Raw genomic sequence first — 16590 nt, 5'->3', positions numbered from 1 at the left:
ATCATTTTTGAAGAACTCCTTATTTATTTATTTATTTATTTATTTATTTATTTATTTATTTATTTTCCCTTGGATGAATTCCAGTGCTGGAGAACAAACTCCAGGAAGCAAATTGCTCTTCTCCTTCTCACCCAACACCTCTCCAAGACCTTCAAGAAGGTCAGGGTGAAGAGAGTGTGGGATTGGCATTCCTGACATTCTGGAGAGATGAAAAGCCAAATAGGAAATGTGATGGTGTTCACATGAGGGAAGAGATGAGAATGTTGACTCCATGTTTCAGAAAGCTTAATTTATTATTTTATAATATATATTATATTAAAACTGTACTAAAAGAATAAAAGAAACGATTTCATCAAAAAGCTAGCTAAAAATAAAAAAATAAAATAATAAAAATAATAAAAAATATTTAAAAAAACCAAACGTTTGTGGCTGAGACAGTCCAGACAGCTGGACTGTGATTGGCCATTAATTAAAAACAACCACATGGACCAATCACAGATCCACCTGTTGCATTCCACAGCAACAAATAATTATTATTTACATTTTGTTCTTGAGGCTTCTCAGCTTCTCAAGAGAAAAAAATCTTAAAAAAAATATTTTTCAAAAAATATCATAACTACAAGAAAAAAGCTCCCCGTCTTTTCAGAGAGGGAATTCAGGAATATTCCCTTTTTTTAAATTCCTGTTTTTCATAGAACTTTCAATTCTAATGATGCTTCTTAGCAGGGTGTGAAGGGAAAACTGAAGGAGAACCTGGGGATTTAGGATTGAGAAATGTTCCCCGGGAATAAAATCAGAGATGTCCCAGAGGGGGACAGAGGAGGTTCTGCCTGTCCCCTCCTCACCCTTGGCTTGAAACAAAAGGTTTGAAACCCCTCGGAATTGAAGATTTTCTCTGTCACACGAAGGGGCAAAACTTCTGCTCCCCACCCCTGATCCCATCCCCATCCTCTGCTCATTAAAACAATCCCTGATCAATAATTTGCACTGAGAAATTTCTGTGTGAGCTCCGGCGAGGAGGGAGCAGCCGGCTCGGTCTGTTCCACACCGAGAGATCAAGTGAACCGGTCAAAACAAATCCAGCTTCACTTCCCAGCCGAGGGCAGAGCTGCTCCTGATTAACCCTTCCCACCCTGCCAGGGTGGGGATTAATTCCTTCCATCATCTGCCTTTAAATTCCATTTAAACCATTTAAACCACAGCACAGTTTGTAGTTTATATATATTTAAAAATATATATTTATTATTATGGGTAAATATGTCTAGTGTCCCTTCTTTTCCCCATCAGAATGAAATCAGGAACAGAATTAATTCCTTCCATCATCCTCAGCCTGCCTTTAAATTCCATTTAAACCAGTGCCACAACACTGGGTATTTTATTATTATGGGTAAATTTGTAGTTTACATGTATATAAATATATATGTATATTTATTATTATGGGTAAATATATAGTTTCATGTCCAGTATCCCTTCTTTTCCCCATCAGAATGAAATCGGGAACAGAATGAATTCCTTCCATCATCCTCAGCCTGCCTTTAAATTCCATTTAAACCAGTGCCACAGCACTGGGTATTTTTATTATTATGGGTAAATTTGTAGTTTATATATATTAAAAAATATATATTTATTATTATGGGTAAGTTTGTAGTTTATATATATTAAAAAATATATAATATATTTATTATTATGGGTAAATATATAGTTTCATGTCCAGTGTCCCTTCTTTTCCCCATCAGAATGAAATCAGGAACAGAATTAATTCCTTCCATCATCCTCAGCCTGCCTTTAAATTCCATTTAAACCAGTGCCACAGCACTGGGTATTTTTATTATTATGGGTAAATGTGTAGTTTATATATATTAAAAATATATAATATATTTATTATTATGGGTAAATATATAGTTTCATGGGTATTTTTATTATTATAAATATATAGTTATAAAACTATAAAATATATAGTTTCATGGGTATTTTTATTATTATGGGTAAGTTTGTAGTTTATATATATTAAAAAATATATAATATATTTATTATTATGGATGAAGATATAGTTTCATGTCCAGTGTCCCTTCTTTTCCTGTCAGAATGAAATCGGGAACAGAATTAATTCCTTCCATCATCCTCAGCCTGCCTTTAAATTCCATTTAAACCAGTGCCACAGCACTGGGTATTTTTATTATTATGGGTAAATTTATAGTTTATATATGTATAAAAATATATAATATTTTTTTTATTATGGGTAAATATATAGTTTCATGTCCAGTGTCCCTTCTTTTCCTGTCAGAATGAAATCAGGAACAGAATTAATTCCTTCCATCATCCTCAGCCTGCCTTTAAATTCCATTTAAACCAGCGCCACAGCACTGGGTATTTTTATTATTATGGGTAAATTTTTAGTTTATATGTATGTAAATATATATAATATATTTATTATTATGGGTAAATATATAGTTTCATGGGTATTTTTATTATTATAAATATATAGTTATAAAACTATAAAATATATAGTTTCATGGGTATTTTTATTATTAAGGGTAAATTTGTAGTTTACATGTATATAAATATATATAATATATTTATTATTATGGGTAAATATATAGTTTCATGTCCAGTGTCCCTTCTTTTCCCCATCAGAATGAAATCAGGAACAGAATTAATTCCTTCCATCATCCTCAGCCTGCCTTTAAATTCCATTTAAACCAGTGCCACAGCACTGGGTATTTTTATTATTATGGGTAAATTTGTAGTTTATATGTATATAAATATATATAATATATTTATTATATGGGTAAATATATAGTTTCATGGGTATTTTTATTATTATAAATATATAGTTATAAAACTATAAAATATATAGTTTCATGGGTATTTTTATTATTATGGGTAAATTTGTAGTTTATTTAAAAATATATATTTATTATTATGGGTAAATATATAGTTTCACGTCCAGTGTCCCTTCTTTTCCCTGTCAGAATGAAATCAGGAACAGAATTAATTCCTTCCATCATCCTCAGCCTGCCTTTAAATTCCATTTAAACCAGTGCAACGGCACTGGGTATTTTATTATTATGGGTAAATTTGTAGTTTATATATATTAAAAATATATATTTATTATATGAGTAAATATATAATTTCATGTCCAGTGTCCCTTCTTTTCCCCGTCAGAATGAAATCAGGAACAGAATTAATTCCTTCCATCAGCCTCAGCCTGCCTTTAAATTCCATTTAAACCAGTGCCACAGCACTGGGTATTTTTATTATTATGGGTAAATGTGTAGTTTATATATATTAAAAATATATAATATATTTATTATTATGGGTAAATATATAGTTTCATGGGTATTTTTATTATTATAAATATATAGTTATAAAACTATAAAATATATAGTTTCATGGGTATTTTTATTATTATGGGTAAGTTTGTAGTTTATATATATTAAAAAATATATAATATATTTATTATTATGGATGAAGATATAGTTTCATGTCCAGTGTCCCTTCTTTTCCTGTCAGAATGAAATCGGGAACAGAATTAATTCCTTCCATCATCCTCAGCCTGCCTTTAAATTCCATTTAAACCAGTGCCACAGCACTGGGTATTTTTATTATTATGGGTAAATTTATAGTTTATATATGTATAAAAATATATAATATTTTTTTTATTATGGGTAAATATATAGTTTCATGTCCAGTGTCCCTTCTTTTCCTGTCAGAATGAAATCAGGAACAGAATTAATTCCTTCCATCATCCTCAGCCTGCCTTTAAATTCCATTTAAACCAGCGCCACAGCACTGGGTATTTTTATTATTATGGGTAAATTTTTAGTTTATATGTATGTAAATATATATAATATATTTATTATTATGGGTAAATATATAGTTTCATGGGTATTTTTATTATTATAAATATATAGTTATAAAACTATAAAATATATAGTTTCATGGGTATTTTTATTATTAAGGGTAAATTTGTAGTTTACATGTATATAAATATATATAATATATTTATTATTATGGGTAAATATATAGTTTCATGTCCAGTGTCCCTTCTTTTCCCCATCAGAATGAAATCAGGAACAGAATTAATTCCTTCCATCATCCTCAGCCTGCCTTTAAATTCCATTTAAACCAGTGCCACAGCACTGGGTATTTTTATTATTATGGGTAAATTTGTAGTTTATATGTATATAAATATATATAATATATTTATTATATGGGTAAATATATAGTTTCATGGGTATTTTTATTATTATAAATATATAGTTATAAAACTATAAAATATATAGTTTCATGGGTATTTTTATTATTATGGGTAAATTTGTAGTTTATTTAAAAATATATATTTATTATTATGGGTAAATATATAGTTTCACGTCCAGTGTCCCTTCTTTTCCCTGTCAGAATGAAATCAGGAACAGAATTAATTCCTTCCATCATCCTCAGCCTGCCTTTAAATTCCATTTAAACCAGTGCAACGGCACTGGGTATTTTATTATTATGGGTAAATTTGTAGTTTATATATATTAAAAATATATATTTATTATATGAGTAAATATATAATTTCATGTCCAGTGTCCCTTCTTTTCCCCGTCAGAATGAAATCAGGAACAGAATTAATTCCTTCCATCAGCCTCAGCCTGCCTTTAAATTCCATTTAAACCAGTGCCACAGCACTGGGTATTTTTATTATTATGGGTAAATGTGTAGTTTATATATATTAAAAATATATAATATATTTATTATTATGGGTAAATATATAGTTTCATGGGTATTTTTATTATTATAAATATATAGTTATAAAACTATAAAATATATAGTTTCATGGGTATTTTTATTATTATGAGTAAATTTGTAGTTTATATATATTAAAAATATATATATTTATTATTATGGGTAAATATATAGTTTCATGTCCAGTATCCCTTCTTTTCCTGTCAGAATGAAATTAGGAACAGAATTAATTCCTTCCATCTTCCTCAGCCTGCCTTTAAATTCCATTTAAACCAGTGCAACGGCACTGGGTATTTTATTATTATGGGTAAATTTGTAGTTTATATGTATATAAATATATATAATATATTTATTATATGGGTAAATATATAGTTTCATGTCCAGTGTCTTTTCCCCATCAGAATGAAATCAGGAACAGAATTCAAAGGGCACATTAGAAATGCAGATTTAATTTTTCCCCCCTGCTTCCTCCCCACCCCAAATCTCTGCTGACATGCATTTCCTCCCCACCCAGCAGCAGCCACCAAGGGGTTAAATTGGCTCGATTTGTCTCTTTTCCAGCACCAACGAGTCCCCATCCCACATCTGGCTGAGGATTTCAGCCGCCCAACCAGTCGGACTGGATTCCCCTGGCTTCTCCTCTTCCCTGGCCCCGCAGCTTTTCCCCTCTCGGGGCCCTCCCCACGACAATGTCACCGCGGGGATTGAGTGACATCAGGCCCTGCTCGATCGGTTTGGTGAAAAATGCTCGTGTTTTATGATGGGCTTTTGGCAAATATTCAAATGAATATTGTGTGTGCTGTGTTAGAAAGCAATGCTGGATTCATTCTCTTAAGGAGTGTGGTAAATAGAGTTTTAGGTTAGAAAAAATGCTCAAATAGAAACTGTGCTATGTAGGATACTTTTTTTTAAAAGAAAAAGCTCACAGAGAAATAGCAGCCTCAGGAGACCTAAATCATAGAATTATTTGGGTTGGAAAAGACCTCCCAGACCATCAAGTCCCACCTGGGACTGGTCCCCACCTCGTCACCAGCCCAGAGCCACATCCAGGCCTTCCCTGGGGACTCCAGACCCCCCTGATCAGCCCCACCACAAACTGGGGACCAGTCCCAGGTGGGACTTGATGGTCTGGGAGGCCTTTTCCCACCTAAATAATTCTGTGATTCTGTGATTTAAGCTCCTGTTTTCCCTTGTGTCCCCTCTCTGATCAGCCCCACCGCCCTGGAGCAGTGTCCCTCACCTGGGAGGGCTCAGTTCCACACAGAGAGGTGACACAAGGGAAAACAAGAGCTTAAATCACAGAATCATGGAATTATTTGGGTTGGAAAACACCTCCAAGATGATCAAGTCCCACCTGGGACTGGTCCCCACCTTGTCACCAGCCCAGAGCACCGAGTGCCACATCCAGACCTTCCCTGGGGACTCCAAACCTCCCAGATCAGCCCCACCACAAACTGGGGACCAGTCCCAGGTGGGACTTGATGATCTTGGAAGTCTTTTCCAACCCAAATAATTCTGTGATTTTAGCTCTTGTTTTCCCTTGTGTCACCTCTCTGTGTGGAACTGAGCCCTTCTCAGGCTCTGAGGGACACTGCTCCAGGGCGGTGGGGCTGATCAGAGAGGGGACACAAGGGAAAACAAGAGCTTAAATCACAGAATCATGGAATTATTTGGCTTGGAAAACACCTCCCAGACCACCAAATCCCACCTGGGACTGGTCCCCACCTTGTCACCAGCCCAGAGCCACATCCAGGCCTTCCCTGGGGACTCCAGACCCCCCTGATCAGCCCCACCACAAACTGGGGACCAGTCCCAGGTGGGATTTGATGGTCTTGGAGGCCTTTTCCCACCTAAATAATTCTGTGATTCTGTGATTTTAGCTCTTGTTTTCCCTTGTGTCCCCTCTCTGATCAGCCCCAGCACCCTGGAGCAGTGTCCCTCACCTGGGAGGGCTCAGTTCCACACAGAGAGGGGACACAAGAGAAAACAAGAGCTAAAATCACAGAATTATTTAGGTGGGAAAAGACCTCCCAGACCATCAAGTCCCACCTGGGACTGGTCCCCACCTTGTCACCAGCCCAGAGCCACATCCAGGCCTTCCCTGGGGACTCCAAACCGCCCTGGCCACCCTTTCCATGGAGAAATTCCTGCTGAGGTCCAACCTGACCCTCCCCTGACACAGCTGAGGCTGTTCCCTCTTGTCCTGTCCTTTATTCCCTGCATAAAGGGAATAAAGGATTTTTCCTGCCTGGCTGCACCCTCCTGTCAGGTGCACAGAAACAGGAATTAAATCCCTTCAGGTCACCTCATTCCTTGCTCCTCCACCTGTGTTTTATGGACCACAACACCCTGGGAGAGACATCAAAGATGTCCTGTGGCACCAAAAAATAAAATAAAAACAAAATGAAAATGTAAATCCCTGGATGCATGCAAGTAAAATCAGCAAGGATTAAACAAACAATTAAATAAATAAACATCCCAAATTTAATCCAAGCTTTATTTGGCAAACCAAATAAAGCTGTTCCAGCAGGGAATTCTCTGGATTTTGCTCGTGTCTAAATTGTGCCTCCATAACTGCAACACGAGCGCAGGCTCAGATCTCTCCCTTCCTCCTTTGTGACATTTCTGTGTTTCACTAAAATGTGTTTTTACACCTCTTCTCCATCTTCCCTGCAGCATGGGGGCGTTCTCCATGTGTTCCAGACCTGCTCTCTCTTCTGATTTGTTCCCAGCTTTCCCAAAATGCAGGGAGCAGAACTGGGAATGACTCAGCCTTTGGAATATTTCCCTTTTTTAAGACGCTCTCAGCCCATATTCAGTTTGTGATCCACCCTCATTCCCAGGGATTTTTTCTGCAGAGCTGCTGCATCCCCAGACTCTCTCCAATGTGAAATTTTTGGGTGTCACTCTTTCATGCAGCACTTTTCCTTCTCCCTTATCCAGCCTGATTTTTAAACCCCCTAAACATTTCTAAAATTCAGGACAACGCCTAAAATTCTAAAATTCAGGAAGCCCCCTCCAAGCCTGGCATCATCTGCAGATAGAATCTGGGAATCATCAAGGTTGGAAAAACTCTCAGATCATCGAGTCCAACCACTAAATGAGGATTTTTTTTTTTCTGTTCCATCACCTGGATATCCCTGAAAATGCTGAACAGGAGTTAGGACAGGCTTCAACCTTCCAGTTTGAGAATAAATCCCTGACAGCTGCCCTGAGTGTGATCCCAGCTGTGAAACCCAAGCTCCAGCAGCTCCATTTAGAAATTTGAAATTTTGAATCCCATTTGAAATTTTGAATCCCATTTGAAATCCTGAATCCCATTTGAAATTTCCCAGTTTCACTTGGAGAAGGTCACGGGAGCCAAGGTGGAAAACCCAGCCAGGAGCTTTCTGAGGTTTCTCCCTTTCCCAGATGATTCAGCACTCGTGAGAGTGGTTGGAGGAAGGATCTTCCCAGATTTTGGCATTTTTAGACACCCAGCAATTTCCAAGAGATGGGGTTTATGTTTTCCTCTTGCTGCCTGTCCCATTAAAAGCTGGTTTTTCAACAATAACCGCTCAATTATTTCATTTCCCTGAAATTCCTTATTATCAAAACGCAACAAATTATTGACAGATTGTTTCCTATAAAGACAAATAATCCTTAAAATCAAAATATTTGCCTGTAAAGACCATCTGAGATGCAAAAAATAAATTTCACTAGTGACTTATCAAGCACAAAGAATAATCACTTCCAACCCAACCCAATCTCTGTGTGCATTGGTAGATAAAATGTTATTTATTGCTGATTTCAAAGACCCTCCAGCCGGCCATGGAAGCATCACACTGCAACATCTGAACTTTGAAGACTTCACAGACATTTCCTGGGGTTTTTTCATCTCATTTCAGCTCATTCCAATGATTTCCCGACTCCAAGACTTACAGAATGTGGGAGCTGAGGGAACTGGCACTTCCTTGGCTCTCCTCAAAAGCAGAGCAGTCACATCAGGGGAAGTGAATCCCTTTTTCCAAAGAGGGGAAATTTTACATTCCCATGAGATAAACTCCTGATCGCTTCCAAAATCTGCCTGGAGCAAATATCTATTGAAAGAGAAAATTAGAAAATTTACCCATTTTCCAAGCAGGGCTCTTCTTTCTTCAAATACCTATAAAACACAAAAAAAAAAAAAAAAAAAAAAAAGAAAATTGAGTATTTAGAGGGGACTCAGTACGTGCTGAGAAAAATCCAGCTTGAAAAACAATCCAGAAAATATCAACGGAATCACTGAACGGATGGTTTTGGAAAAAAATTATGGAGATCTTTAATCCAAACTCCCTGACAGGATCAGCTAAAGGGGTAGCTCAGGCATGTCCATGAATTTTGGGTATTTTATTGGATGGAGATTCCAGAACCTCCATAAACATCAGGTTCTCCACTTCCTTAATAATTCCTAAATCCCTGTGCTGGATTTATTCCATAAATCCATTTGTATTGATTTGGATATTTCCATATTTTAGATGGATTTATTCCATAAATCCGTTTTTATTGATTTGGATATTTCCATTTTTTAGATGGATTTGTTCCATAAATCCATTTGTATTGATTTGGATATTTCCATTTTTTAGATGGATTTGTTCCACAAATCCATTTTTATTGATTTGGATATTTCCATCTTTTATATGGATTTATTCCACAAACCCATGAATTTCTTGTCCTGAGGAGCCCAGAAATGGGCCCAGCATTCCCAACCTTTCCTGTGGAGAGGGAAAGAATCCATGTCCCTTCTCCTGCCACCTACACTCTTGATTGATCCTGTTGGGAATTTATCATCTCCACACTCCTGGAACATCCTGGACCTGATGTCACATCCCTGGAAGTGTCCAAGGCCTGGCTGGATGGGGCTTGGAGCAATTTGGGACAGTGGGAGGTGTCAGGGTTGGAATTGGATGAGCTCTAAGGTCCCTTCCTACAAAATATCCAGGGATTAGGAGGCCACAACCTCTCTGGGAAATCTCAGGGCTTCCCCACCCTCACATCCAGGAATTCCTGTCCAAGATCCCATCTAAATCTCCCTTTTCCCAGCAGGAAGCCACTCCCTGTGTCCTGTCCCTCCATCCCTTGTCCCAGCTCCCTCTCCAGCTCTCCTGGAGCCCCTTTAGGCCCTGGAAGGGGCTCCAAGATCTCCCTGGATCCTTCCCTGAGCCAGGTGAACATTTCCAGCTCCTGGAAGGGGCTCTGAGGTCTCATTGGAGCCTTCCCTTCTCCAGGTGAACACCCAAAGCTCCTGGAAAGGCTCTGAGGGTCCAGGTGAGCACCCAAAGCTTCTGGAAGGGCACTGAGGGTCCTTCTTTTCTCCAGGTGAACATTCCCAGCTCCTGGAAAGGCTCTGAGGGTCCTTATCTTCTCCAGGTGAACATTTCCAGCCCCTGGAAGGGGCTCTGAGGTCTCATTGGAGCCTTCCCTTCTCCAGGTGAGCACCCAAAGCTCCTGGAAGGGCTCTGAGGGTCTTTGCTTTCTCCAGGTGAACATTTCCAGCTCCTGGAAGGGGCTCTGAGGTCTCCTTGGATCCTTCTTCTCCGGGTGAGCACCCAAAGCTCCTGGAATGGCTCTGAGGGTCCTTTTCTCCAGGTGAACATTTCCAGCTCCTGGAAAGGCTCTGAGGGTCCTTCTTTTCTCCAGGTGAACATTTCCAGCTCCTGAAAAGGCTCTGAGGGTCCTTCTCATCTCCAGGTGAATATTCCCAGCTCCTGGAAAGGCTCTGAGGGTCCTTCTCATCTCCAGGTGAACATTCCCAGCTCCTGGAAAGGCTCTGAGGGTCCTTCTCATCTCCAGGTGAACATTCCCAGCTCCTGGAAGGAGCTCTGAGGTCTCCCTGGATCCCTCTCCTCCCCAGCTGATCCCTCCAAACTCTCCCAGCCTGGATCCATGGGAATTATTCTCTCCTGGCCACGCAGTGATGGGAGGCGCCCCAGAAGCTGAACTTCCCACCTCGTTAATCCAGAAATTCCATTAATCCTGAGTGCCTGAAATCCTGCAGGATCCAATCCCAACTCGTCATCGAAACCTTCAGGAAGGGGCTGACAAGAGCAGCCTTTGTTCCTCGGCCGCTTTGCAGTGGCGGCTCCCACCGAGGACGATCCGGATCAAAATCCAGAGGAGGATTTCTGATCTTGACCTCTATCCATGGGGAGCCAGACCCCAAAGCCCCAACACGTGGCTTCCCCACCGCCACAGCCCCGCCTCCAACCCTCGGGATGGTGACCTGGGAAGTGAGGGAATGCTGGAAAAGTGATTTTTCCAGCAGACAGATCAAAGAGAAGGAGGGGGAAAAGAGCCGGGCTTATAAAACGGCGATTAAACGGGGAAGAGGCGCTGGATCATTATGAACTGCAGACGGGCTCTTGCTCTGAGATGGTTCCTGCAGAGAGGGACATTATCAGTGCTGATGTCTGCCTCAGCAGCCGACAGCTCCAGCTCTGTCTCTCCCAGCAGGAGAGTCTCTGCTGAGGGCTGGAAAATGACATTTCTTTTATTTGTGACAGTTATTATTTGCTTTATTTGCGTTGAAAAAACACCCCCAAAAAAACACAAACCGAACAAACCTAACAAGCTGAATTTGGCAAAAAGGATTTGCCCCGAGGAAGTGATGAATAGTCAGAGATCTGAGATTTTGGTTGGAGGATTCCGGGGAGGAGGAAGCTGTTTACGCTCTTTGATCACAGACACACGGCGGATTTGCTCTCAGCGTTCTTGGAGACACACCTGAGCTGAGGCTCTCCCAAAGTTCTGCCTCTCCAGGCACTTGGGAGCACTAATTAGCAACAGAATGGCCCAAATTTGGTCTAAAAATCAAGCCCATGTCCTCTCCTCCAAGGCCTTGGAGCTGCACCCGTGGAGTGCTCCAATGACAAGGTCTCTGGTGTCAAGATGACCCCGAGGTGTTGGAAAATCTCTTTTGCCCAGCCCTGAGACCAAAAAAGAAGGCAGAATTCCTCAGCTCTGGTTCTCAAGGTTGTTTATTTGCTCTTCTCTATTGCATTCTTTCTCTGACCTGCTGAGGTCTGTCCTGCAGGTCGGGTTGAGGCACACTGACCACCCTTGGGGCAGTGTTATCTTTTTATACTACAAACTACCTGTACTTTATTTACAATAATTTTCCAACACCTATCACCTATGTTAGACAGTCTGGCTCTACTCTAAACCAATCCAAAAGTGCCACCATCACCCAGAAGATGGAGGCCAAGAAGAAGGAGAAGGAGAAGAAGGACAGAACATGCCCAGATTCCTCCATCTTGCCTCTTGAACCCCCATTCTAAAAACCCCCAAATTCTACTTTTTCACCCTGTGATAATTCACTACCATTCTATTCAAACTCTTGTGGCTTGTAAATGCTCACACAGAGTTGGTAATTGTTTTATCCAAGGCACAGGTGTTTGTGACTCCGTGCCAAGGTCTCTGAGCCCCTGCCAGGGTCTCGAGTCCTCCAGGGCAGCCAGAGCAATGTCCTGGGTTCCCACACTCCAGGATTGTTTTGGGATCTGTGCCTCACACCCACGGCTTCAGGGGGTTTGAGGATGCTCAAGTGGCTGGAAACTCCCTCCATCCTTTGCTGCAAGTGCCACTGGAGGCTCTTCTGCCTCAGACCTGAATCCCTGCCCAAATCCTCTCCCAAATTCCCAGGATGGAGCCTGCAGGGAGCTCCATCTCCTGCCCTTGCTTCATCCTCGCCTGCAGCACCTCCCTGGAGTAATCTGGGATTTCATCCCTGGTTTTGTGACCTTGAAGGATTTGGGATTTCCTGATTCTGCCCCCTTGGCTTTGGCCTTTAAAGCAACCATGGAATCATGGAATGGTTTGGGTGGGAAGGGACCTTAAATCTCATCCAGTTCCACCCTGACACCTTCCACCATCCCAGGGTGCTCCAAGCCCCGTCCAACCCATCCTTGGACACTTCCAGGGATCCAGGGGCAGCCAGAGCTTCTCTGAGTTGGGATTGAGTCCATGCAGGATTTCAGGCACTCAAGTTGGGATTAATGGAATTTCTGAATTGATGAGGTGGGAAGTTCAGCTTCTGGGGCACCTCCCATCCCTGTGTGTCCAGGAGAGAAGAATTCCCATGGATCCAGGCTGGGAATGTTCCCCTGGAGAGGAGAAGGATCCAAGGAGAGCTCAGAGACTCTTCCAGGAGCTGGGAATGTTCCCCTGGAGAAGAGAAGGATCCAAGGAGAGCTCAGAGCCCATTCCAGGAGCTGGGAATGTTCCCCTGGAGAAGAGAAGGACCCTCAGAGCCCTTCCAGGAGCTTTGGGTGCTCACCTGGAGAAGAGAAGGATCCAGGGAGAGCTCAGAGCCCCTTCCAGGGCCTAAAGGGGCTCCAGGAGAGCTGGAGAGGGACTGGGGACAAGGCATGGAGGGACAGGACACAGGGAATGGTTTCTCAGGGATAGATGGAATTTGGGAAGGAATTCCTGGCTGTGGCCCTGGAATGGAATTCCCAGAGAAGCTGTGGCTGCCCCTGGATCCCTGGCAGTGTCCAAGGCCAGGCTGGAGCACCCTGGGATCATGGGAGTGGTCCCTGGCCATGGCAGGGGTGGAACAAGGTGGGATTTCTGCTCCTCCCACCCCAAACCATTCTGGAATTCTCCAGGTACTCCTACCACGCTGGAAAATCCAGGGAAATCTACAGGAACTACCAAAGGAGCACACCCAGAATTACCCAGAATTTGTCAAGCAGCAAATTTAGGACACCCTAAATTCCCAAATCTAGGAGCTCTGCTCCTAACCATGGAATTTCCACCTTGGACCAGCTCTGGATTCCCACCACTCCCACCCCTCACTCCCTGCTCCGATGAGTTCATTTCCCACACATCCCATCCCACATATCCCATCCCATCCCATCCCATCCCATCCCATCCCATCCCATCCCATCCCATCCCACACATCCCATCCCATCCCATCCCATCCCATCCCATCCCATCCCATCCCATCCCATCCCATCCATCCCATCCCATCCCATCCCATCCCATCCCATCCATCCCATCCCATCCCATCCCATCCCATCCCATCCCATCCCATCCCATCCCATCCCATCCATCCCATCCCATCCCATCCCATCCCATCCCATCCCATCCCATCCCATCCCATCCATCCCATCCCATCCATCCCATCCCATCCCATCCCATCCATCCCATCCCATCCCATCCCATCCCATCCCATCCCATCCCATCCCATCCCATCCCATCCCATCCATCCCATCCCATCCATCCCATCCCATCCCATCCCATCCCATCCCATCCCATCCCATCCCATCCCATCCCATCCATCCCATCCATCCCATCCCATCCCATCCCATCCCATCCCATCCCACACATCCCATCCATCCCATCCCATCCCATCCCATCCCATCCCATCCCATCCCATCCCATCCCATCCCATCCCATCCCATCCCATCCCACACATCCCATCCATCCCATCCCATCCCATCCCATCCCATCCCATCCCACACATCCCATCCATCCCATCCCATCCCATCCCATCCCATCCCATCCCATCTCTCCCTGCTTTTCCCAGCCCTTCCATCCATAAATTTAAATTGATTTCTAAATACCTCAGGAGCATCTCCTGGTTCTGAACGTCACTACTTATTTTGGTGCAGCTATTTTTAATTTTGAATTTTTTAATTTTTTTTTTTTTTTTTTTTTTGCCACAGAGCAGCATAAGGATATAAAAAGTGAATTTTTTGGCCAGGTCAGTGGTTTAAAACCTGGGTCAGAAGCCAGGAAATAACTTTTATCATGAATTTCTGAATTTCATTTTTAATTTTTTAATTTTATTTTTTTTTTTACCACAGAGCAGTGTAGGGATATTAAAAAAAGGAATTTTTTGGCCGGGTCAGTGGTTTAAAACCTGGATCAGAAACCAGGAAATATCTTTTATTATGAATTTCTGAATTTCATTTTTAATTTTTTTTTTTTTTTTGCCACAGAGTAGCGTAAGGATATAAAAAAAGGAATTTTTTGGCCGGGTCAGTGGTTTAAAACCTGGGTCAAAACCAAGGAAATATCTTTTATTATGAATTTCTGAATTTAATTTTTAATTTTATTTTTTTTTTGCCACAGAGCAGTGTAGGGATATTAAAAAAAGGAATTTTTTGGTCGGGTCAGTGGTTTAAAACCTGGATCAGAAACAAGGAGATTTATTTTATGATGAATTTCTGAGAATTTTCAAGGCTGGAAAAGCCCTCCAAGGTTGTCGAGCCCCACCTTTAATCCAGCACCTCCACATTCCCCGTGTGCCAAAGGCCTTCCCACTTCATCCCTGGTATTTTTTCATTTTTAAATATTCATTTAAATGCTCTTTTCTGGGATATTTTTGTCTATTATTCCCTACCAAGCATTGGATTATTCAACAATCCAATATTAACCCCTAAAAGTTTTGCTGCAGCTCAATCCAACTGCCTGAGGAACACAGAAGTAAAAAAAAAATAATTTAAAAAGTGAGAAAAGGTGGGAAATTTTTGGTTTTTTAAATTTTTTTTTAATTTCTGGTTAGGTCCTACTTTATTGCACAGAGATTTGTATCTGCAGAAATAATTTTGGAAGGGTTTAAGAAATATCAAAATGATTCAAAGACTGGAGGATTTGCCAGGTTGAAAGGACTTCAAAGAGCTCAATCTTCAATTTATCAGAAATAAAAATAAATTCAAGCGTTGGCTTGAAGTGGGGTAAAAGTCCTTCCACAGGGGAAAAAAGGAGTTTAATTAGGGAGCAAGGGAAAAATCAAATTAATTTTAATGTCAGAGGTACCCAGCCAGGAGACAAAGCTTGATCTTTTTATGATATAAAGGATTTGTCATGAGAAAATTATTAGGGAAGTGGTGAAATTTTAATTTTTTAAGCAATGAGAGTCCTCCACCCTGCCCTAAAAAAAGCAGGATTTTGTGACTTTCAGCAAAAAAATTAAAAAAATCTACTTTATTTTTTTAAAGCTATTGATTTGGCAAAATAGCAGTATTTAAATCAAATACTTGTTTGATTTTAAAGTATTTAAATAAAATACTTGTTTGATTTTAAAGTATTTAAATCAAATACATGTTTGATTTTAAATAGGTAAATCAGAATTTTCTATCTTTATATGTTAGATTTTTTAAAAGAAATTATTTTATATTATTTTTTGTATAAAATGTCCATATTTTATATATATTTGTACATCATGTGTCAGATATTTCCATATTTCTAACAAAATCTCCAAGTTCTTATTCCATTTCCCATGAGCACCTGTGACTCACACGCTGGGGTGAAAATGGAGGAATTTGGTGCAAAATAAAAAACACAATTTTGTGATTTTCAGAAAAAGAAATCCTAATTTTTAACAAAAAACCCCAAATTATTTGGCAAAATAGCGGTGTTTAAATCAGATTTACCATCTTTTGATGTTAGATCTTCTATATCTTTATGCCATAAAGATTTTATTTTAGATTTATTTTAGATTTCTAGATATCTTTAAATTTTATATATCTTTATATATCCTAAAGATTTTATATAATTTTTATTTTAGATTTATTTTAGAATTTAATTTTTTATTTTAGATTTTATATATCTTTATATACCATAAAGATTTTATATAAATTTTATTTTAGATTTATTTTAGAATTTAATTTTTTATTTTAGATTTTATATATCTTTATATACCTTAAAAATTTTATGTAGACTGTATTTTAGATCTATTTTATGTATTTATATTTTTTTATTTTAGATTTTATAAATCTTTATATATCATAAAGATTTTATGTAGATTTTATTTTAGATTTATTTTATGTATTTTTATATTTTTATTTTAGATTTTATATATCTTTGTCTATCATAAAGATTTTATATAAATTT

At 40.0% G+C, this 16590-nt stretch overlaps 1 protein-coding gene across 3 annotated transcripts in view; it reads right to left on the bottom strand.

Annotated features, from left to right (window-relative positions):
- FBXO16 (F-box protein 16) overlaps positions 1–16590 on the bottom strand; it is a 60728-nt gene that overhangs the window by 27686 nt on the left and 16452 nt on the right. For 2 of the 3 annotated variants that reach the window (XM_071448066.1, XM_071448086.1), the window contains exon 3: positions 8840–8875. In XM_071448066.1, the coding sequence (XP_071304167.1) occupies positions 8840–8875 (36 nt within the window). Of the gene's footprint in view, positions 1–8839; positions 8876–9508; positions 9911–16590 lie in introns of those variants that run through there. The other variant, XM_071448076.1, reaches the window with a different exon arrangement.

Source organism: Agelaius tricolor, unplaced genomic scaffold (assembly GCF_023055355.1).
Source record: "Agelaius tricolor isolate 1412-34295 unplaced genomic scaffold, bAgeTri1.0.p SCAF_1, whole genome shotgun sequence".
Classification (NCBI taxonomy): Eukaryota; Metazoa; Chordata; class Aves; order Passeriformes; family Icteridae; genus Agelaius; species Agelaius tricolor.
This window is presented reverse-complemented; position numbering and strand designations above follow the sequence as displayed.